At 38.0% G+C, this 23,089-nt stretch overlaps 2 protein-coding genes and 1 long non-coding RNA gene across 8 annotated transcripts in view; all 3 read left to right on the forward strand.

The window, feature by feature from the left end:
* Window positions 1-12,753, forward strand: part of IL17RD (interleukin 17 receptor D) — a 50,804-nt gene extending 38,051 nt beyond the window's left edge. For both annotated transcript variants that reach the window (XM_035338196.1, XM_035338197.1), the window contains 6 exons: window positions 1,173-1,238; window positions 1,778-1,832; window positions 2,797-2,907; window positions 4,570-4,754; window positions 6,021-6,960; window positions 9,272-12,753. In XM_035338196.1, the coding sequence (XP_035194087.1) occupies window positions 1,173-1,238; window positions 1,778-1,832; window positions 2,797-2,907; window positions 4,570-4,754; window positions 6,021-6,960; window positions 9,272-9,387 (1,473 nt within the window). In that variant the 3' untranslated portion in view covers window positions 9,388-12,753. The remainder of the gene's footprint in view (window positions 1-1,172; window positions 1,239-1,777; window positions 1,833-2,796; window positions 2,908-4,569; window positions 4,755-6,020; window positions 6,961-9,271) is intronic.
* Window positions 12,754-14,453: 1,700 nt separating this feature from the next.
* LOC118173535 lies at window positions 14,454-16,215 on the forward strand. Its single transcript, XR_004754271.1, has 3 exons — window positions 14,454-14,694; window positions 15,205-15,255; window positions 15,925-16,215. It is a non-coding gene; the product is annotated as an uncharacterized LOC118173535 (long non-coding RNA).
* Window positions 16,216-18,444: 2,229 nt separating this feature from the next.
* Window positions 18,445-23,089, forward strand: part of ARHGEF3 (Rho guanine nucleotide exchange factor 3) — a 121,068-nt gene continuing 116,423 nt past the window's right edge. For 3 of the 5 annotated variants that reach the window (XR_004754266.1, XR_004754267.1, XM_035338198.1), the window contains exon 1: window positions 18,445-18,827. Coding sequence is in view for 1 of the 5 variants with exons in the window: in XM_035338198.1 (XP_035194089.1) it covers window positions 18,460-18,827 (368 nt within the window). In the remaining 4 variants the exon portion in view is untranslated. Of the gene's footprint in view, window positions 18,833-23,089 lie in introns of all 5 variants that reach the window. The other 2 variants (XM_035338200.1, XM_035338203.1) reach the window with 2 other exon arrangements.

The raw sequence follows: 23,089 nt of genomic DNA on the forward strand, positions 1-23,089 counted from the left end.
TAAACCATATCCCTAAGCTCTACATCTAAACATCTTTTAAAGACCTCCAGGGATGGTGACTCAACCACTTCCCTGGGCAGCCTATTCCAGTGACTAACAACCCGTTCAGTAAAGAAGTTCTTCCTAATATCCAACCTAAACCTCCCCTGGCGCAACTTTAGCCCATTCCCCCTCGTCCTGTCACCAGGCACGTGGGAGAATAGACCAACCGCCACCTCGCTACAGCCTTCTTTAAGGAACCTGTAGAGTGCAATGAGGTCACCCCTGAGCCTCCTCTTCTCCAGGCTAAACAGTCCCAGCTCCCTCAGCTGCTCCTCATAAGACTTGTTCTCCAGACCCTTCACCAGCTTCGTAGCCCTTCTCTGGACTCGGCCTTCTTGGAGCCAGGGGCCCAAAACTGAACGCAGTACTTGAGGTGCGGCCTCACCAGAGCCGAGTACAGGGGGACAATCACTTCCCTGGACCTGCTGGCCACACTGTTTCTTATGCAAGCCAGGATGCTGCTGGCCGTCTTGGCTGCCTGAGCACACTGCTGGCTCATATTCAGCCGACTGTCAACCAATACTCCCAGGTCCTTCTCTGCCAGGCAGCTTTCTAACCACACATCTCCCAGCCTGTAGCTCTGCTTGGGGTTGTTGTGCCCCAGGTGCAGGACCCGGCACTTGGCCTTGTTGAACTTCATGCAGTTGGCCTTGGCCCATCGGTCCAGCCTATCCAGATCCTCCTGCAGAGCCTTCCTACCCTCAAGCAGATCGACACACGCACCTAACTTGGTGTCGTCTGCAAACTTGCTGAGGGTGCACTCGATCCCCTTGTCCAGATCATCGATGAAGATGTTTAAAGAGGACTGGTCCCAGTACTGAGCCCTGGGGGACTCCACTAGTGACCGGCCTCCAACTGGCTTTGACTCCATTCACCACAACTCTCTGGTGAACATGTTAGCTTGTGTTAGACCAAGGTTTTGAGTTTTTTTTTGTATAATCAATCATACTTGATTTCTGCAGAGAGGATTGTAGTCCTTGCATATTTGAATAGAGAAATTCAGTTTTTATGGTTTAGGATGTCCTACTTCAGGAGAGCACCATACATTCCTAAATCAATGTGACTGTATTTTGTATTAGGTTTTTAAAGTATTTGAATGGCTAGCAAAGTGTTTTCTTTCTTTGATGTAGGAGCAAAACACAGATACTACCAGTTGTATTCTTCAGAACGTAACTCCAGGGGACTATATAATTGAGGTAATATTTAGAAACTCATTTGTACTACAGCTGTATTAATATATTAATGGGGGGAAAAATGAAACTAAAGTATTTCAAGTCAAACTGTTTGGTAAAATTAGATTTCAGGCATCCTTACTGAGGTACCTTGGGCAACTAAAGGCAGATTGTTCTTGACCTTTCTATAGCTTTGCTTCTCTAAGCACATAGTACTTTCATCTGTGCCTTCAAGTAAAATTGTGGGCCTGCATAATTCTTGGACTTTGATTCTTAATTAGAATTCTGTAGTTTGGTCAATTATACTATACTATACTTGAAAGCTGTGTATTTCTTTTGGTGATAACAGTAGGTGAAGTCTAAAAGTTAATATCGCAACAGTAAACTACGTATGATCAAAGATGAGTGATTTCACTAGTTACTACTTTAAGGTGCTCTTTAATTTTAAATTTTGAACAGTAAGTTTCTCATCTGGTTGTGAAGTTGGTATAGTTGTTTATATATTGCAGAAAATAATAAAATGAAATCTCTACAAAATAAAATTCAACTTTTACTTTTCAAAGCTGGTTGATGACACTAACACAACAAGGAAAACAATGCACTATGCACTAAAACCAGGTATGTTTTTTTTTAAAGCAGTATACAGTATATATATTATTAACTTAAATTCACTTTTAATTATTTTGAAAATAAACATTGATTTGACATGTCTGTTTTCTGTAGTCAAGACGATTGAGGCTAATGTACTGTGATCTTTTGACCTAATGAAAAGGGAGTACACATGCACACTTGCACATACAAATGTGCATCTCTATAAATTTATATTTAGTACAGTTTAGATCAATATATAGTTGGAAATCTTTGTGGGAAAGTCACATTTGTTGTGCATATGGATATGAAAAGTCATAGTCTGTATCTTAATTGCAAACAAATGATGCATGCAGTAGTGTGGAAATAATGTAATGAACTATGAGAGCAGCCTAAGATCACTACCTGACTGTGCACTTCAGCCATGAAATGAAATTTAGCAGTGTGAAAAACCTGTCAGGTGAATGCTTGGCATCTCTATGTATTAGACCAGTCACTGAGAAATTAAACAGGGATTTCAGAATATAACTGCAGACCAAAAACATAGATGAAGGCAACAGACAAAATGAGCTGACTGCTAATGCACATTGCTAAAGGTAATCTCTGCAGGAATTCAGTTTTTCCCTAAGTGGCTAGTTCAGCACTCTGGAATGAAAATTTGATAGGCCAAATGACTGGTGTGTATAGTATTAAAAACTAAACTTAGGTCAAGTTCCCCTCATGGGGGGTGGGGTAGGGGGTGATGACACAGTCTGAGTTGGCATACAGCACTTGTTACTTCTTGTTGCTTACGTTAGTTGCACTGATGCTGTGGTGATGAGTGCAATCAGCATAAGAACTATTTAAAATGGAGCAGAACATGATGTTTGATTTCTTTGTATATTTGAGAATCATCTGATAATATTGTGTGCTGCAGCAATTTTTTTTCTCAGTGTAAAGATTTGATTAAATAATTATAATAAACCCATGCCTAATTCTGCTTTATTTTTTGAAGTACATTCTCCGTGGGCTGGACCAATAAGAGCTATTGCCATTACAGTCCCTTTAGTTGTCATTTCAGCATTTGCAACACTTTTCACAGTGATGTGCCGCAAGAAGCAGCAAGGTAAGAGTTTGTTCAATACAGAGTTTCATTTAAGATGTACATTTGCAACTAAAAACGTCCTAGGTTTAGTCCAGAAATACCTTCTTCTGAAGAGCTTGCTTTCTTTTTAACTTCTTTGTCTTTCCTTCCCACAGCCTTTGTGTGTGGAAGCTTGTAGCAAATTCTTAATCCAGTGCTTTATGGTGATTTTTTTTGTCATTAAAAGTACTACTAACTTTTTAAAAGTTAATTTTTACTTAAAAAAAAAAAAAAAAAAAAAAACTAATCAGGAGTTGACTGTAGAAAGAAGAGAAGAGTAGCTGGAAATATTTTTGATTTAAGGTTTCCTTTTTGTTCATGAAAATACTGCATGTCAGTGTAGAATATGAACATATCTGTAAGTTGTCTTATTTTAAACATTCCTTTATTTCATTCAGAAATGTCTAGTTAATATTTATTTTAAACCAGAAGGAAAGTAAAGCCATGTGATACAAATATAATTCTCAGCACCGTCTGAAATACTACTTGTATCTATTAATGCAGACTTGCTCACTTTCCTGGAAGTTGCCTCTACACTTCATCCTAAGTCTTCTCCCTAAATTTACTCTTCCTAAGACTCGCAGTTTCAGTCTTTCTGCAGAAGTTGCAGAAACTTCTGTAATTTAGTTTCCATCCCTTTTCACTGACTTCTCCCTCCTCTGCGTCCAGGATGTGGCAAACTGTGCTTGTTACATTGAGATGTTAAAAATCAATTGGCATTTTTTGTGGAATCTAGGGAATCATGAGGTTTCATGAATATGGAAAAAGAGGTTAAATTCCCCAAGCCTTACGTATCTGTGTTATTCATCTGAATTTTGGAAATGAGGTATGCTGCAAGTGCTATACGCTGTCTGGGTTAAATCCTTTCACCTTCTGGGCTTCTATGGCTGTTCCTTTGTTTGCAGTTAGCACAGTTCCAACAAAAAGACAAATCACTGAGGATTTGTCTACAGAGAGAGGTGTTCCAGATTAGTTATTCCTGATGAAAAATAAAATTGTTGTAAAATAAATCCGTAGATGGAAGTTTAATTTTGAGTTAAAAATGAGTATTCCAAAATACAGTTTAACCAACAGCAGAACTAGATTGAATTAGCTTGGTGTGAAGTTGCTGTAAAAGCATCCATACAAGAAAGAAAACACTAATAACTATCTGGATTTAAGTTAATACTATCTTAATTCAAATCAATGTCCATACATAACATACCAGAGAGATACTGTATGACGTTCTGAAAGGATCTATATTCTTGGAGTTTAATGTTCTTACCTGGTGTGTCATTTTTCTGTTTTATTAAAAAAGTAAATAAAAGACTGCTATGCAGGAAGCTCTTGATGATGGTATATCCTTAAGGCCTATGGTGTTTGAACAACGTGGTGAAACAACATCATTCTATTTATAAACTAAAACTGTCTTGAGGTTTCTGAGTTGTACAGTAATAAGTTCACATTTCGCTTCCCAAGTATGTTCCACATGTGTAGCAGGTCCTAAGCTGGTAAATAGAGGGTATGCAATTTTTCAGGCTGGAAATGAATTGTCATTTGAAAAAAGCCTTTACTATGTGCTTTACTAAAGAGCCTAATAAACTTTAGAGCAAACAAACACACACACTTTCATTGTGTGAACTCTCTTCCTCTCTTCCAATTTAGAAAATATATATTCCCATCTAGATGAGGAGAGTTCAGAATCTTCAGCATATGCTGCAGGTCTCCCTGTGGAAAGACTTCATCCCCGGCCAAAAGTGTTCATCTGCTATTCCAGTAAAGATTGCCAGAAACACATTAATGTCATCCAGTGCTTTGCTTATTTTCTTCAGGACTTTTGTGGCTGTGAGGTAAGCTCAACATCCCTTCTGTAAACAGAATTGCTTTAACTAAAACAGTACTCACAAAACTCATAGTGATACATGCTTGAAGTGGGCTATTTCAATGCCTCCTTTCAACAGATGTAATTTTCATTATTTTTCTACATATTGCCTACATAAGTTTCCTTATCATAGTCTGCATAGAAGACAGAATTGTGGAAAATGTGTACTGCATTGTTTCCAGGACTCTTATTCAGCCATATTTAGTGAGTTTTATGTTAACTGCTTTTTCTGTGTAGAATTCTTTATAATTGGCACCCACAGAAGTATTAAAGATATAGTTCAGTATTTCTAAAAATATCTTTCACATCAGAACTCTGAAGTGGTAATACATGCACAAACATACACACATGAATATATCAAGAACCCTGTTCATACAGCAGATCTATGTATTTGTTGATATTCTATACTGATTTTTGTGGATTTTTTTTTACTTCCTTTCTGTTCCGTTGTTGCTGTAAAATCAGCATCTTTTTTCTTATTTTTGATTTAAAGCTGTAAGACATCAAATTGCTACTTTGAAATACTAGGCTCAGAATTTGAGACTGTTTTCTAAAATATGATCAATATGCAGCCATTTATTCACTTTATAATTGTAAGAAAAGTCAAGATAATTACTAGTTTATTTTTGTTGAATTTTAATCCTGCCACTCAATCTAAATGTGTGAATTTGAACTTTTTTCAGCTATACAGCAAGTCTGACCTCTGGTGGCCAAACATTAAAATAATCGATGCCCCACATATTTGGGGATGTTCACAATTTATTCACAGGCTTAAAATGCTTCAGACTTTAAGTAATAAATAACCAACAAAACGGATTCATGTAATAACTAGCATTGTAAAACAATCTGGAAGGTTGTCCTTTTTACCTTAGCGGTTCAGTGACTTCCTTAGCCCAGTGAAATAGTCGGCCTACAGGCAAAGCTTAGGCTGAACATAAGGCCTTGCTTATTTTGGTGAATAATTACTGACATGGTTAATACTGCTGATTCCAGTTTGTCCACTACCAATGCTGTGTTAATTATAGATTTTCTAATCTTAATGTAAGATTACTTGCATCTCTTTTAAAACCTCTTGAGTTTACATCAAGGGCAAGACAAACTCAGGATTAATTTTCAATTGTTGCCTAAATACAAGCTGACTTGCTGAGCATTTATAAAACATTTAGATGTTATAATTAGCTTATTAGATACATTTATTAATAAAAATCAACCAGAATGTTCTTTTCTCTTCCAGGTGGCTCTAGATTTATGGGAAGATCTAAAAATTTGTAAAGAAGGTCAGAAAGAGTGGCTTATAAAGAAAATAAATGAGTCTCAGTTTATCATCATTGTGTGTTCCAAGGGAATGAAATACTTTGTTGAAAAAAAGAACTGGAAACACAGAGGTGTAACCAAAGACACAGGACAAGGAGAACTCTTTCTGTTTGCTGTGTTGACTGTTGCAGAGAAGCTTCGTCAGGCAAAGCAGAATTCAAATGACCTCTGCAAATTCATTGCAGTCTATTTTGATTACTCCTGTGAAGGAGACATCCCTGGTATTCTGGATCTGAGTACAAAATATAAACTCATGGACAATCTCCCTCTGCTTTATTCACATTTACATTCCAGAGACATTAGTGTTCAGGATGCAAAGGTGTTTCCTGTTAGTGTTAGTGAAAGGAATTATTTCAGGAGCAAATCTGGTAGGTCCCTTTATGTTGCCATTTGCAATATGCATCAGTTCATTGATCAGGAGCCGGATTGGTTTGAGAAACAATTTATTCCCTTCCTTCCACCTCCTTTACATTACTCGGAGCCTGTCATGGAAAAATTTGACTCAGGCTTGGTTTTAAATGACTTAATGAATAAACAGGTGACGGATGATGATTTTTACCTCAAAACAGATGTAAATATTATTTCAGCTGGAAATTCAGACTCTCATTGTATAATTCAGCACTTAAACCTTGGAGAAGATATAGAAACTCGGGACATTCAGGGTGGTGGCAGCTCTGTTCTTCAGCCATTGTTACATACTGTTAAAACTTCAAATCTGAAAAATGTGCCTCGAGATTCTGGAATCTATGATTCATCTGTTCCTTCATCTGAACTATCTTTACCCTTAATGGAAGGACTACTGACAGACCAAACTGAAACATCTTCTATTACAGGAAGTGTTTCTTCTTCATCAGGATTAGGTAAGATACAGAAGTGTTTTTAAAAAATATATTTGTACATTTCAAAATACTAAAGATACTATATAAGGAGCCAGATAGAGAGCTGCAGAGGAAGGTAAGCATTATGTACAGGTGGTCAAAAAAGATAGGTTTTTAATAACATCAGAAGAAATGAATCTTCTCCTTTACTTGCTGTAGGGAGGGGATCTTTAACTTAGTAAGATTTCATTAAAGTTATATTAATAAGCCACTTTTCATTGATTCACCTAATTGGAGAGATTGCATCTTCCTTCCAGAGAGACCCCTTGGCAGCTGACATGCTCAGCTGGCAGCTGTGTGGCTTAATCAGGAGGGTAATACGGTGAAACATTCTTACAGAAAGGCCATAAATCTGACATACTATTTTACTCCAGCACATGCTACAACCTTTAGGGGTACACTCTATACTGAGTGGTTAACTCAAGTTTCAGAATCCTCATCAGGGATTCTCATCTGATACGGAGCTGAGATGGATGAGCAAAAAGGTTTCAGTGGAGGAATTTAAATGCTTGGAAGACACTCTCCAAAATAGATATGGAGATTTACATTCATACAGTTAAATGGTATAAATATTGCCTTGGACCATATTAAAAGCTGATCTGACCTTACTAGTTTGAATATATGGAATTGACATCACAGCTACATCAGTATGGAATGTTTCAGTAATTGTATATATTAGGATAAAAATGTTGTTTGAGATTTTCCTGGAGCAGCTACAACAGGTGAACAGCATTTTGATGCTGTTATGCTGTTTTGTTTTCTTGAATGAGTCTTGACAATGAGCTAACTTGGTAGACTTTTCTTTTACCTAAATGCATTATTTTGATTATTCAGATAATTCATAAGCTATCTTTGATGCCAGAATTCTGTTAAGGAGGGAATATATAGATACTGATTGATAGATACCGCATTTGTATGTATAGTCTTAATAGTCTGTAGAACAAAATCACTAGAACTTGAAAACTTTTCATGGAAAAAATACAGATTTATTGATTTAATTGCATAACTCATAAATAGCCAGTTATTGTTTCAAAATTCATATTATATTCTTTAATTTCCTGCTGTCTTCTAACTCAGCCTTTTCACATATTTGTGGAAAAGCTTACAAACAATATCTATAAAGGTTCTAGTATGTGCTGGACAAAAAAATAGGATGCTAGTTTTAGATTTATGCCTCTCTGTAAGAATGTGTTACCAGTATTGCCCCTCAATCACAGAGCTGTCAGCTGAGTATCTCAGCTGCCAAGTGGTCTCTGGGAGAAAGAAGCAGTCTTTCCAGTAATTGAATCTCAAGTCACATACCTAGTTGTTAACATGTTTCAGCTATAGAGGTTAAGCATTACAGCACTGCCTGGTGAAGGTGCATCTTAACACTGATGTTGTAACATCCAAAGAAACCAAAATAACTTCTGCCATTTTCTCATTCTTTATCCCTGTCCAAAAACACCACTGTGACTCAGGCTCAAAATTCCCCTCGCCCAAACCATGGTCCTAATTGGGTGCAAAGAAGATAGTAGATAGTATCTAGAACTGAATATCATCTGCCTACTAAATAGATCGCAACCCCTTACATCTTTTTACTGTCCAATACATACAAAATGTTTATAGTTTTAATATTTATATGCCTAGTAATGGGAGAAGTAAATACTACTGTGTAGCTTGTATTCATGTTCTAGTAATTGGACATATCCTAATTATTACTCTGAATTCACGGTACCATTTGTGTTCTGGCTATGGATTTTTATCTGTAACTTGGTCACAGCTGAAGTGAATAGCTCTGTCATTCAACAGCAAGTATATGTATCTTAGGGTACTTCCCTCCCTTTCTTTAAAAGACAGTTTGTTTTACTCTTTTGAATTGAAACAATAGATCACATAACTTCTAACATTTTCAGTGCAGTTCATGTACAGACAATAGGCTTCAGACAAGCACAGAACTGCAAAGAGGAAATTCTCAAAGAGATTATCGCATTAAGTATGATCCACTGACATTTAAACCAAAGTAATGTTGTGGAAGTCCCAACAGCCAGACCTTTACTAGGTCCATTCACTAATAAGGTCTTCTCCAAGAAGCCCTGCCTGGGGAGAAAGTTTGTATTAATTCTTTAGATAAGGAGTTACTGAGCACAATAACTGAGACTGAGGCATTATGATCCAACAGGGTTCATAAGTTTTCTTTGCATTGTTTCTAAAATATTGAATGAACACAAAGTCAGTGTTTGAAGTAAGAAACCTCACTCTTTTCCTTTTTTTTTTTCTTTTTTTTTTTTTTTTCTTTTTTTTTTTTATACAGGGGAAGAAGAACCTCCTGTAATCACTTCTGCAAAGTTCTTAGTGCCTGGAATATGTAAAGCAGAACTTCATTGCCATATCCATACTGATGAACTGCAGGCAGTTGCCCCTTTGTAATACATCACAACATTGCTATGCATTGCCACTTTATCAACAGCTTCTGTTTGTGCTTTAACCATCACACTGTTCTAGCACTAAATCTACTTGAAGGAACAAATACTCCCTGAAGATGACCAGCTATTTGTAAGGGATTTTTACAGCCAGTAAACTTGAACCTGTTGGGCTTAATATTAAGTTTTTAATGATTTGAAAAATGCAGCAGGAAAAAAACACTTCAGAATTATTCCTATTACTAATTTTCATTTCATGATATTACACTGTTTACAGATGTCATTATCAAGTGACTTTTTTTTTTCTTAACATAATTTTACAGCTGGACATAAAATGGTTTGGAACATTAAGTCTTAGTAAATCCTTGTGGTCCAGCATCCCCCCTCTATCTTTAAGTGTTGACATTTGATGGCAGGAGTGTTGTAGTAAAGAGAGCAGGATTTTTTTGGAAGGAAGATGAAAAAACAAAGGTGAGTTCAAGAAATTCTTCATCAGGAGAAATCCTTTTCTCTTAAAAATATTTAAACACCTATCCTCATAGTCTTTTCTCTCTTTCCCAAATGTTAATGTGTCTCAGTACTAATTTTCAGATGAACATGTCTCTCTGTTCTGTATGATTCTCTTGTGTTTTCTCCATGATCTGGATATGGTGACGCACAAATAGTACCATTTTGAGTCTGAAGTATCATTTTTGTAACAGATAGAAATAAAAATTCTGCATATGCTGAGTGATATCATGGAAACTATGTTTCTTGTTTTCTTCCTGGAAGGGCTAATATAAAGAATACTTTGAAGAGATGAGGGAAGAAAGATCAAATTTTGTATTTAAGACCTCATTCTTTCTCTGTCCAACCAAAATCACCAGGGGTAAGAAAAACTTAAAGACAAGCAGTTAGCAGACATGAATAATTGGCTTTGTGTTGAGCCAACCACTAAACAGAAGCCTGAGTTATTTTGAAGTTTACAGTACTTATCGTTTTTTAGTAATTAAGATAGTATAATATTACTAGTATTACATTTTGTTATAATACTATATTATAACAAAAGGCAAAAAATAGAACTGGTCCTGTTTATCTAAAGACATGGTGTGTGCAAGTCCTTTCTTCTGCAGTGACCATGTAGGTATACTGTTATCCAGAGTATCCTTGCTATTTCTAAAGAGAAACTTTTCATCTTCTCATTAGTAAAACACATCTTTGTAACTTAACTGCAAGGCTTCTAGGCACCAGAATGGTAACAGCAAATAGTAAAGGACATCTCCTCAGTGTGCCTGTGCTAATTTTGCTCATGAAAGTCAGAGTCTGTCTTGTTTCATTTGTCTTCATCTTCTATAACAGGGTTATTTTAGGAATACATCAAGGGAGAACTCAAACACCTCAAGTATTTTCTCCATTTTGATATATGAGAATTAGACCTCATGAACTGTTACATTCTTTTACTTCTTGTAGTAGCATGAGATAGAACTACTAAAAAAGTTATTTTGGCTGAGTAGCTTTGAAGCTCTAGTTTTGTTTGTTTTGCCATCAGTTTATATTTGTTTGAAGATTCAATCAGAAAACTCTTGAAATTGCTATCACAGATGTAGTAAGAAAGGTGCTATAATGGATAAAATGTAACAATTATTTGAACCTAACATTGAATTATACCATGATGACTTAACATCACAGTGTGTCAGATTTGTAGGGTCTTGTCCATTAATCCTACTGTACCTTTTTTTCTGAATTTGAAAGAGCACTAACTGGAAAACTTCAACCTTACACCTAAGTTAGGTGGTTTCAAATACATAATCATCTGCACCTTCAGTTATGTTTTTGTATACTGTGCCTTGGGCTGTACTGAAAGCAAAATATTTAATGTTTTCCCATTATTTGAAGTTAAAAAATACCTAGGTCGACCTAGGCAGAATAATGTAGAGGTAAATGCTCCTTCACTAAATCCATTTGTGAAAGATCTTGATTCAGTGCAATTTTTGTGGTTTTACCAGATAAAGTGTTTGGATTGATGAAATAAATGCAGAAGGGTTACAGATGATGTGTGCTGAAGAGGTGCTGTGCATAGAAGTGCCAAAGCTGCAATACATAAGGAGGAGCCAATTTCTCAGCAACTGAATAGTGAGGGTAATGCTGCTGTCCCCTGTGGAAAGTCTTAGCTTAACGTACTGTTATTTTATGCTAGGCTAAAGATTGGGAAGATTCTGTGGTTCTTTTAAATTCAGTGTTGATGGAATTATTTTTTCATTTCACTTTTGAAAATGGACAAAAGCAACTGCACAAAGGATCGGTTGTTACTAATGTTTTTCCTTAAGTTTCTTCAAAATTTGCTGTACAATCCTGCAAATCTTAATTGTTTTGTAATTATAAATGGTCTATGCAGAGGCCAATCAAATTATTGTAGGTGGGGAAAAAAATAATTCCTTTTTAGAGTAAGGTAGAAACAGCATATTATATGACCTTGGAAGAAAGAGAATATACTTAACTGAAAATTTATGGTAGAACAAGCTCATGCTTAAAATAAAATAAAATATATATATATACACACACAGAATTGAAAAAAGCAATACTTGATCAGATTTAGCAATATTTTTTTACAAAGACACAGTATTTTATAAAATCAGAAAAATATTATGTATGTTGACATACTAGAAGGACATAGTATTGAATTTGCAAGAATTCTGTATTTTCCCTCCAATGCGAATAATAGCAAAAATCCTTGTAAACATTATTTTTAAACAAATATGTTAATACACATATTAGAGGTTAGCTTAATACTATTTTCAAGCATTAGTAAACAATATTAATGGTGAAAGAATCCCCTTAATTACTACTAGACCTGAATGTGTGAACATTGGATGTTTTAAAATGTCTTTTTTGGGAGGGTGGAAAAAACATTGGCAAGCTAAAGGTTCAAGATATAACTATGTTCAATACTTTGATAAATAGTTACTGTCATAATTTGTCCCTGTACATAAACACAACAACTGTTGAAAATAGAATGTAGTTGATATTTGGAGAAATAAAATGTTATGATACTATAATTTAGGAGGTAAATATCAGAATAAAACATTTTTTGTTCATTTTCTTTCATTTGGCTTTTCTTAGTAATACAGGAAAACTTAGCTTGACTTAGCAGTTGTTTTATCCAATTATGCACACCATGCAAACAAACATACTCTAACCACTATTCACAATCCACGTCTAGAAGTGAAACAGATATTTTGATGGGTGTTTAATATAGTCTGTAAGAACTGTAAGACTTTACAATTGTAAGAGTGTTTAATATAGTCAATCAACTGTAAGAAGCAGTAATTGTCTAAAAGTTCTGTATTGGATAGACTGGGCCTGATTTTTTTTAATAAAACTTCCTGAATATGGATTTATATAATTATTTTCACTATGTCCTTGAAGGTCTTCTAGCAGTACATGGTTCTGCATGTCAAGTGAAACCTATGCAAAGCTATAATGAACTGAATTGGGCTAATTTTGTCAAAGAAGATAATTACCTAAGATTTATGTGCTTTTTTTTTCTCTTCCCATCTGAATGGATTTCAAAGAACTGTCCCAGTCAATGAATCGTGCAAACTGTATTTACAGGGATAAGCCCTGAAACCACTCGTATTCCATATGTTGATCAGGTAAATTAAGGTTTTTATAATGGACTCTTGGTCTAGCGCAATCAAACTTAAAGACTAGAAAAATCTGTAATGAGTCTGTAAAACTGTTATTAAAGAATTGAACTGCTTACTTTCTGTTCAGGTTGCATACACATTAGCTGTGCTGAACTGGTTTTTATTTTTGGACTCACAGGATAGTGTTTAAAAATGTTTTAGCTTTCATCTTTTTTGGGTCTCCAAATTCTTAATTCTGCTCGTATCAGTACATAAATCAGAGACATTCTGAAGTGTCAATAAGTACAATAATAGTTGCATTTATAATTCAAAAAAGAATTTATAGTTACTTATCTGTATCCAAACAGGGATTCTTCAAGGTGTATTATTTATATTCTACAGTCCTAATCTCACTATGATCTAGATGCTTGGAGTTCTATACACATAGGAATTTGTGGTTGAAGCAAAATGGAAAGAAGGCACTGCTTTAGTTTTTATGTCTTCAGTTTAAAACATGAGAACCCTCAGAACGCTTTCTGATGTATGGGAGCTGTTGGCCAAAATTATTCCACTTTGAGGATGTGGAAAGACATTCATTGATATGGAGATGTGCATATGGATATTACATATCAAGAAACATTTAGAAGTAACTTCTCTATTTTCTTTTATTTTACGTTTTAAAACATTTAAATGTGGTGGTGACTTGATAGTGAAATCTCCCACCAAAATAAAAACTAAATTTTTCTTATTTGAGTTGTGGTGATAAAACGTGCATTGCATACAACATGTGCATTCAAATTACAAATGGTCATACCTGAATTATTTCTAAAAGGTCATAAGTTAAAAGCTGTTCTATCGATCAGCTCCAGGATTTTTTCCCTCAGTCTACTATAAATTATTTTACCTGCTAGCATTATCTGTTGCTCTTTCCCAGACCCATAAAAAACAGAAAAATGGTCAGTTTATATCATTTATAACAGGATATAATTTCATTCTTTATTCTGTTAGAACAGATTTAATAAAGTCTGACCTACCTGTAATATTAACTTTTATGGGCAGTTACACTGTTGACAATGATTTCATATTTATAGCAGTCCGTGGAAATAGCAGGAATTGTCTTACTGTTCACAAAAAGCAAGGAAGAGGAAATGGTCTTTCTTTAGTATCAAATGGTAGCTAAATGACCAGACAATGAAATGCTTGGCCATACCTACCTCAGTGCTAAAAGCTCAGTTCCATGAGATTTGGGTATTTTATTCCAGTGCAGACACTTCAGGAGAGCTGGGAGTTCGAAAACGTTAATGTGAAAATATATATATATATATATATATACATATATATATATATATATATATTCATGAATATATACATATATATGAATATATATAAAGTTTATATCTAATTATAAACAACTGCAAGAAGAAATTAACATCTGGAGAATGTTCTTCATCGATTAATATAAAGACTTCATTTTAATGGTATGTAACATTCAAGACTGATTTACCACAGAAATCCCATTACCCTTTTTTTCCAGGCTCTGCTGGTAGGTTGGCAGGCCTTGACAATAGATGGATGATTGAAGTAGTGAGAGTGAGCACGTGGAATGTTGTCCTGTTGGGCAGCTGCCTTACCTGGAATTCTAACTATTTAGTCACTGCACTAAAAAGGTATGCTTGAAGAGAGGCAGTCTTGTTGATTATACAAGTCAGGTAAATTTATTGCCCAATATTGTATAATTCGTGTTTTTTCTCCACAGGGGAAGTAATGCACCTGTAGTATCACTTACTTGTAAGCAGTATAACACATGCACTCTCCCTGTGCAAGTTGTGTACTAACCCTTTGACTGTAAAACAAAATCAAATTGTTCATGCAGCTTGCTCTTAACTCCCGTAGCAGCCACCCATGTTTATGATGAGATTTTATTCAACCAAAAGTATTTGACTATTAATAATCATAATATAATTTCCTGGAGAACATAACTTCTTTTATGAATAGAATGCAATTATACAGAGGGCCTTGGAGACTTACAGTGTTATTCCCATCTTGGAATAAAGCAACCTTTGAGGCTTTGCTCTGCCTTTTGCTGGAATAAGGACTGTAACAAACAACTGCAGATGGGTTGTTATTTTATTACCTTTGTCAGTCCCCTAAAACTGCAGATAAAAAATAAAAATACAAGTTACTCCTTTCATGGCAGTGAACATTCACTTCTAATCCAGTTACAGAGGACTAAATTTGTCAAAAGACTGGATACCTGGCACAGCAAAAAGGTAAACGCCTAGCAAAAAGACTTGTTAATTTGCTACATTGACACAAAAGAAAATTCTGCTTCAAGGAAAAAGACCCCAACAAGATTTTACATCTGGGCAGCTACAGAGGGCCCACCACAGTTGCACCGTAACTAGCTCTTGGGTGCTGAAAGTAATGTACAGTGCAAATTGCTGAACAATATTCACGATACAAAAATCTTTTCCAGTAGTATTTTTTAACCCTTTTATGAATGCTGTGGTTGCCCTTCTTTGTAATAATGCTTTATTTCTTGGATGATTGAACCAGTTTCAATGTATCTGTTTATGAAATCAGATACTAAGAATGTGAGTGGGACACATCAGAGGAGTTGTTTGGTGTCTCACAAGATAGATTTATTTTTTTCCTCACAAGTACACATCTCGGGATGCAAATGCCATAAGCAAGTGTTGTTATCTTCATTTTACATGAGAAATAGATAGTAACTAGACAGAAAATAGATCTGCTTCAGAACAGTTGAGGCTGGCGTCAGTTAAGACAGAATAAAGGGATCAATGTCTTAGTGTTGAGCCATAATGCTGCTTCTTTCAACAGCCAGTCAGTGTATTTGGCTGGAGATATTATTGCTGCTTTTCCATTTTGCAATAATCCACATGATAAAACAGCCAACAGGGGACAGTTTGATGCCCTAGCCAAGTTTTGTGCCTGCCATGCAACAAGTCATCTGCTGATGGAGCATGGTGGAAACCATAGGGCTGCACAGGAGAGGTGCAGCAGGAACTGCAAGAGGAGGAGGAGATTGCCTACCTCTGCCCCACATCTGTGGGTTTTATTTCCTCTACAATATCCCACAGAGGCTTCTGAGGGGTGAGTTAGGGGCAGCCTTTTGACCTAGAACAGATTCTTCAGGGGCCTGTTTCAGCCCCACAGCACTCCTTGGTACTCCTCTTCTTCCAGAAGTATATTGCTTGATGCAAGCCTGGTTTGCAGCAGTAACTCTATCATTTTGATGAAAATCAGGAGTGATTTCATTGCTGTCAGTTACATCATCCTGATTTCAAAATAATTAGAAGTGAGAATAAGCAGTAGGCCTCCTTGTCTTTAGTAATGCCTGATATAGGGAACATTCCCATAAAAGTTGTTAGTCATCAACAGAAAGGAAACCACCTGCTCTCGGTTGCAGCTTTGGCAAATGTGCCAAGGTGTGATTTAGGTGTTAGGAAGGAAACCACCAACTATTTGCAGGATAATAGTTGGACAATGCACAGCTACTGAGGGTGGAGTGAGAATAATAGTTACAGTGAATCAGGAAAGCAGAGCAGGATTCTCATTTCTACACTCAACTGTCTTTGCTTAGTCAGACTAGAAGCTAAAGGTCTCTAAAAAAAAAAAAAAGCATCTTTTCCCATTTCATGAGGATGAATACCAAATAAAGTTACAAAACTATCTCCTTCCTTTACAGGCATGGTAAGTCCTGAATAAAAAATGGACAGGTACGCACTGCCCATTACAGCGCTGCTTTTGTAACAGGCACTAGCAAAGTAGGGATGGGATGTTTGCTTTCTAGTTTTCTTGGCATCTGCCATGATGAAGTGTTTCAGGAACCCATCGCAGACCACCTGACCTAAGTAGCCTCAGAGATTGCTCCATTCTCCTGATCATGTTGATATTGCTGGGAGTCAGATGTTGCCCATAACATAGTGTTGATTAAAACATAATTCCCCTGGTAATTAACGATTCCATGGGCACAGAGGAGTGCCAGGTCCCCATATACCTGACTAGTTTATGTGAATCGCTGTTTTAGGAGTGAGGAAAAAAAAGAAGGAATTGCACAGAGTAATTGTTTTTAACTGGCTGATGGTAGCATAGAAGAGAAAATAGCTCTTAGCTCTGATAGACAGTGGTCTTACAAAGCTGAGTCAACATGAGCTATGTGTCGTTTATCTCATAATGGATGTAATTTTTTTTTTTGTCTATTAAATGTAAAGGAGAAATTAAGTTTGGCCATTTATTTAGAAGATGCACTAAATTTCTCTAACAACAACAACAACAAAAGTAACAAAACAGCCTGTGTTAAGAAGTATCAAAATATTTGTCAGAGCGACATTCTGTTAAAGAATACTCTGATATCTTGATGGCTGTTTTCCACTTGAATTGTCTGTAGTTTCAAAAGTGTATTTCATAGTATCTTAAGAACCAACTTCTTTAAATATGACTTTAATTTCCACCTTTGATTCCAAAGCGTTTTTATACTGCTTAAAGTGGAGTTCAGACATTACTTTAGTATCCCAAACTGAAGAAATCTAATGGAACTTAAGACATTTACTTAAAAATAAACTAGGTCTGGTGTCCATATGTTTATGTCCACGTAACTAGCCTTACACCACATTTCTAGCCTCAGCCATTCAAGATTAACTCTCACTGCAGAAGGTCAGGTTCAAAACAGAAAACTTAACCATAGTTTGACCCAGTTAATTATTCTAAAATATTTCAGGTGCCTCTGTGCTACAAAATGTGATGAGCTTTATATATATATATATATATATATATATATTTCCATTGGCTGCTTTACGTTGGCAATACTGGTGCTGATAAAGACCTAGCATCTATATTTCATTTTAATTTGCATGTCTTAATCATAGAATTACAGAATCATTAAGGTTGGAAAAGACCTCCAATATCATCTGATCCAACTGTCCCCCTACCACTACTGTCCCCCAATAAACCATGTTCCTAAGCACCAGGTCCAGCCTTTCCTTGAAAAGCCCCAGGTGATGCCACCACCTCCCTGGGCAACCCACCCCAATGCCTGACTGCTCTTTCTGGGAAGAAATGTCTCCTCATTTCCAAACTAAACCTCCCCTGGTGCAACTAAGTTATGTAATTGTCGCTATTTATTATTTACTGTTATACTGAAGTAGTGCCTATAGAGTCTTATCATTCAAATCAACTTTACCAGGCAGAGTAGAAACACAGAGCAGAAAGGTAGTCCCTGATGTAAACTGATCATTACCTGATTGTTTCTATCTTTAGATGCATTCTTATTCTATTTTGGGATCGGTAGGGACTTCTAGTATATTTTATTTGATACTCCTTCTTTCCTCCGAATCAGACTCCCCCGTTTACATCTGCAAATTAGGTGTCTCCAAGGCTACCGGGACCTAATCCCGGTCAATTGCCGGCGGTTCTCGGCGCGGAGCTGCTCCAGCTCGCCTTTTTTGGTCGATATGCTCCCGGAGCATTCAGAGCACCGAGAGGGCGGTGGATGCCGCGCTCCCAGACCCGGCCCAGCAGCGTCCCTCGGGCCTGCCCCAGGACCCGGCCCGGCAGGCGGCGGAGGGCTGAGGGGGTGGAAGCCCCGGGCCGAGGCGGCTGCTGAGGCGGCGTGGCGGGGAGGAGCGGAAGGGAAGGGTGCACAAACCAGAAGCGGCTGGGCCGGGGGGAAGGCGGTGAGCGGAGCCGAGCCGAGCTCCGGGGGGCTCTGGTGTCTCCTCCCTGACAGCCGCCGGCGCCCCCTGTTGCCGCCCGCCAGCCGGGGCTGCCACCGGGTCAAGCAGCTCCGGGAGCCAAGGAGGAGCCCAAGGGTGCCTGCCCGGTGAGGTGCGGTGCGGTGCTGGCCCCGTGTGTCCGCGCTCTGCTTGGGGCCGGGTGGGGAGGCGGCTGCTGCCTGTTAGGGCTCTGGGGCTGGTCACAGAGGTTGCGTTGTGCCCGTGGGGGGACCGGCGCGCTTCGCCGCCTCCTCAATCTCCTCATGGCCTCCTCGCTGCTGCTCTTGGTAGTCCCCCGGGGAGAGGGAGACGAGGGGGTCCCTCACCAGCAGGCTGGGGCGGGCGGGACCTGAGGGACCCGCGGCCGCCCAGAGCCCCGTGAGGCAGCGGGGTGAGGGGCGCCAGCGGCCGTTGGAGGCGGCGGGCGCTCGGGCCGCTTCCTCCCGGGGCTCAGCAGCCGTTTTAGCCGGACTTCAAAGGTTTTTTTACTCGTTTAGGGCCGGTTACACGAGTGTCAGTCCAAAAGGAAAGCTCCCAGGAGGAAGGGGCAGAGTCCCAGGTGCCTCTCCTCCTTTGAGAAGTGCAGCTGCTGTTACAAGCGAATCATTCCCTCGGCTCTCGGCCCCGGCCCCTAGCAGGGGGCTCCGCTCCTCGTCGGTTTCCAGCCCAGCCATCAGCCCAGCTCAGCAGGAGGTGGTGGTCGGGGTCCGTGGGCGGCAGAATGGGGGAAAAACCGGCACCGAGCGCCCTTACCTGCGGCCACGGGAGATTTGGGATATGTGGCGAGGGGGGCAGCATCCTCTGAGAGGACACGGGTACCTAGTTGAGGGGGGACAGAGGAGGGCTTGGAGGGCTGTGTTGGTGATAATGCCCTGAAGTGGTTCCTGGCCGCCTCTCGTGTCAGTGCTCACGTTTTACCTGTCCTGCTGACCGGAGCATGTGGTTCCCCAAGGAACCTGTTATGTTCTCAGGAGAAATCTAGTTCTGCTAACTGATCCATTTATTTTTCTTCATAGCTCTTAGATCCTGCACACGTGTGTAAATGCTGGTGAATACGTTGAATTGTCAGTGTTTGTCTTGTCAGTGTTTGCATACATACACTGATCTGATTTAAATATAATCTTGTCTTTTAGTATATCGTATGTCATGCTTCTTTCTAGTGAAAGGGTGGAGAAAACTCCTCCATCCCTAACCGCTTGTTACAGGATGAATTCAGTTAAATACCCATTTCTACAGTGCGTACAGAAGTCTGACGAGTGCAACAAGTTGTGAGATGGACGCTGTATTTGTACAGAACTTGAATTTAATGCAGGAGAAGCCATGGGGTTTGGAAACAAATGGAGTTAAGGCATTTGCTGCAGAATTTGAAGCAGCTGCCCCAGGGTACGTGAAGTGAGGGAGTGCACAGGATTATCTTTGGCTCAACGTGTTGTGGATTTAGCTTTTCTGTCTAAAATGTTAATTCATATGACTTCATAGCTGTTCAGTAAATATTTATTACCCAATTTTAATAAACAAAATACTGTTTTGAACAGCAATCCCTTTTAATTTCCTGTCATAATCATGCCAATCTGTTAGTAGTGTGACAGGGCCTTGTGACCCACAGAGACACTGTAACATTCAGTATCATTCCCTGCATGTTTCTTGGACCTCTCCTCTGCTTTGAATACTGCACTTCTTCTTCCTGGGACAGTTGTTCTGGAGAGATTCCAAGCTGTGGGAGTCTTCTGTGTGCACGATCTGGAGGTGTATTGTGTGGACTTGTTTCCAGCAAGTGCCCAGTCAGACCATGTGTCCTTAAATAAAAATCTGTTTTGTTTTCCTGTTTGGAATTGAAGTGAGCAATACATGCTCCTGTTCAGGAGTTTGTCTGTAATTCTTAATATTGATATGGGAGAAGTATTTTCTCATTTAACATTTTATCTGTTAAATCTGTTGCTTTAGATGTTAAATACAATTAACCTAATCCCTTAAATTCTGTGTATGCTGGAGTATCATTCGTATGTCTTCAGTATTTTAAGCATTGCAAGGTTACCTAGGTTTTGTAGGTAGGTTGTGTACTTTTAGAAGGTATTCAAGTACTTAACTTGCAAAAGCCTGAGCAGAGCAGCACTACATTGAAATAAAAGGTAGAAACATGAAAATACATGAGCTTGATGTACAAAGAAAAGTCTTGAAAATTTGGTGTTTGCATTTATACTTATTCACTAGGAAAATGTTATCTCCATATATCTAATATTTTCTATGTCCTGTAAGTCCCTTTGATTCTTTACTCAACTGTGCCTCTCAGCTTGTAAGGGTGTGTTGTCCAAGTCGTATGATATTTGAAGTAAACAAGTGGCTGTGGTCTTGCACAAATCTCTGAAAGCATGTAGAACTACTGTAGTGTAGTAGGTAAGTAACTGGAAATAAAGGACTTACTAAAGATACTGCAGTAACCTATGGTAGACAAACACCATGCTTTTTTATGGATTACAATAGCTGCTGTTCTGAAATAAATAGCTATATAGCATGGAGCTGTGGCAGCTTCAACCCCAAAATTTAACACAGAGGGTGTAAAAGCAAGCAAAAAATGTTTTCCCATCTACCATCAACCAGGGTTGAACATGAAGCGATTTGCTGACAATTATGGAAATGTTAGCAGAGATCAGCTTGCAGGTGTTCAACCCTGTATGGGACCCAGCAATGAAAACAAGCAGTTAGCATGCTGGTGGATCAGACTGTTAATATCTAAACACAGGTACATGCATATTTATTTATCACATGCTTGATGAGTAGCCTAAGGATTCCAAAGCTGAATAAGCATGCTACCAGAGGTCTTTGAGCTGCTTCAAGGTGCTTTGTGTCCCATACAGGCCACTGCTGGGAGGGGTACTTAAAGTCACGGCCAGTAGTGACATCCAGCTGCCTCTTCCCAAAAATCTGTTTAAATTGGACAAGAAGCAGAAGCTTTATGTTCTTTCAAGTAAAAGAGTGTTTTTTGTTTGTTTGTTTTTGTATTGTTTTGGCTTTTCATGTCAAACTATTACATATACAAACAGAAATAGTAACTTTATGTGAATGGAAAGGTGCCCTATACTGTTACTGATTTTGCTTTCTACCTAGGATTAACTATCCTCACAGTGTTGCAGTTCTCCTTGTCACACTGCAGGTGTAATCAGTGTGTGGTACAACTTGTATTCAAAAAGGTTTACTGGCTTTTATACCACAGAGGCTTGCATAAACTTGGAAAGTTAGCAGGCATTATCTTGTGTGGTTTCTGTAGAGCAAGAACAGCTGCTGTGCTGGTATCAGCTCTCAAACATTTTACTTGTTAAACTAATGAAAGCTATACTTCTATTTATTTTAAACACTTCTGCAGTCTTCTGAGATAATTTTTTAGGATTATAACTAGGAGAAGAGTATGCCCATTGCACTATCTGCACTGTATCAGGAATCCTATTTATTTAATTTTAAATATTACAGTGTGTCCGGGTAGTGTTCTCCCAGAAGGTTCTGTCTTGACTCTCACCTTTGTTTTGGACAGGATGGCAAAGCTCAACTATTTGGACAGTGTGTGTTTTGGGGGTTGCTGACAGTTTTTTCTAGTACATGGCCTTAACTGATGAATCCAGATTAGTAGCTGGGAGAGGTAAGAGGCATACATGAATTGCAGTCCAGCACCAAAAGCCACTATGTTTGTGTGATACAGCCTCTGATGGCTGTATCCTAAACCTGGTATCACCTTGTAGATGGCAAGGTTCTTGTCTGAATATGAACCTTGAAATACTTCACCTACCAAAATAGTTACTGTCAAAATTAGCTTTTTGTTGATGCTCCACAGATAAATAATGAATATCCTAGAACAAATTATTTCAAACAAGTTGATTGCTGTTTGAAGAGAGAATCTTTCAAGGTCTCCCACGTAGGTTTGGATTCCAGGTGTGCTTAGCAATTGCAGATTAAAAGCTTCTAAGACTGAGAAGGTAATTTTAGAACAATACAGCTTCTGTTGGCCATTCAAGTCTGTTAAGTAGTCAGGAAAAATAAATGCAGAAACAACATGACAAACTTCAATGACGAAACTGTGCAGTAATTTTGAATTAAATAACCATGATTATTAAGATAATAGGCTGAACGGATGATAATTTTAATGTAAAGGAGAAAATCTGATGCCCATTCCAGGCAGATAGATTTTTGAAACTGCTACAGTTCCCTGGCAATGATAGTTTTGATAAAGGGGAAAATGGGTTGTGCTTATATCAGCTGTTGTAGAATTTTCCTAGTTTTCATTTATTTTCAATGTTTTTTTTTTTTTTTAATTATTATTATTATTATTTTTAATTGAGGGAAGCTGAAATATACTGAAAGGAAGAGAAGAATGTGAAAA

This window comes from Oxyura jamaicensis, chromosome 12 (assembly GCF_011077185.1).
Source record: "Oxyura jamaicensis isolate SHBP4307 breed ruddy duck chromosome 12, BPBGC_Ojam_1.0, whole genome shotgun sequence".
Classification (NCBI taxonomy): domain Eukaryota; kingdom Metazoa; phylum Chordata; class Aves; order Anseriformes; family Anatidae; genus Oxyura; species Oxyura jamaicensis.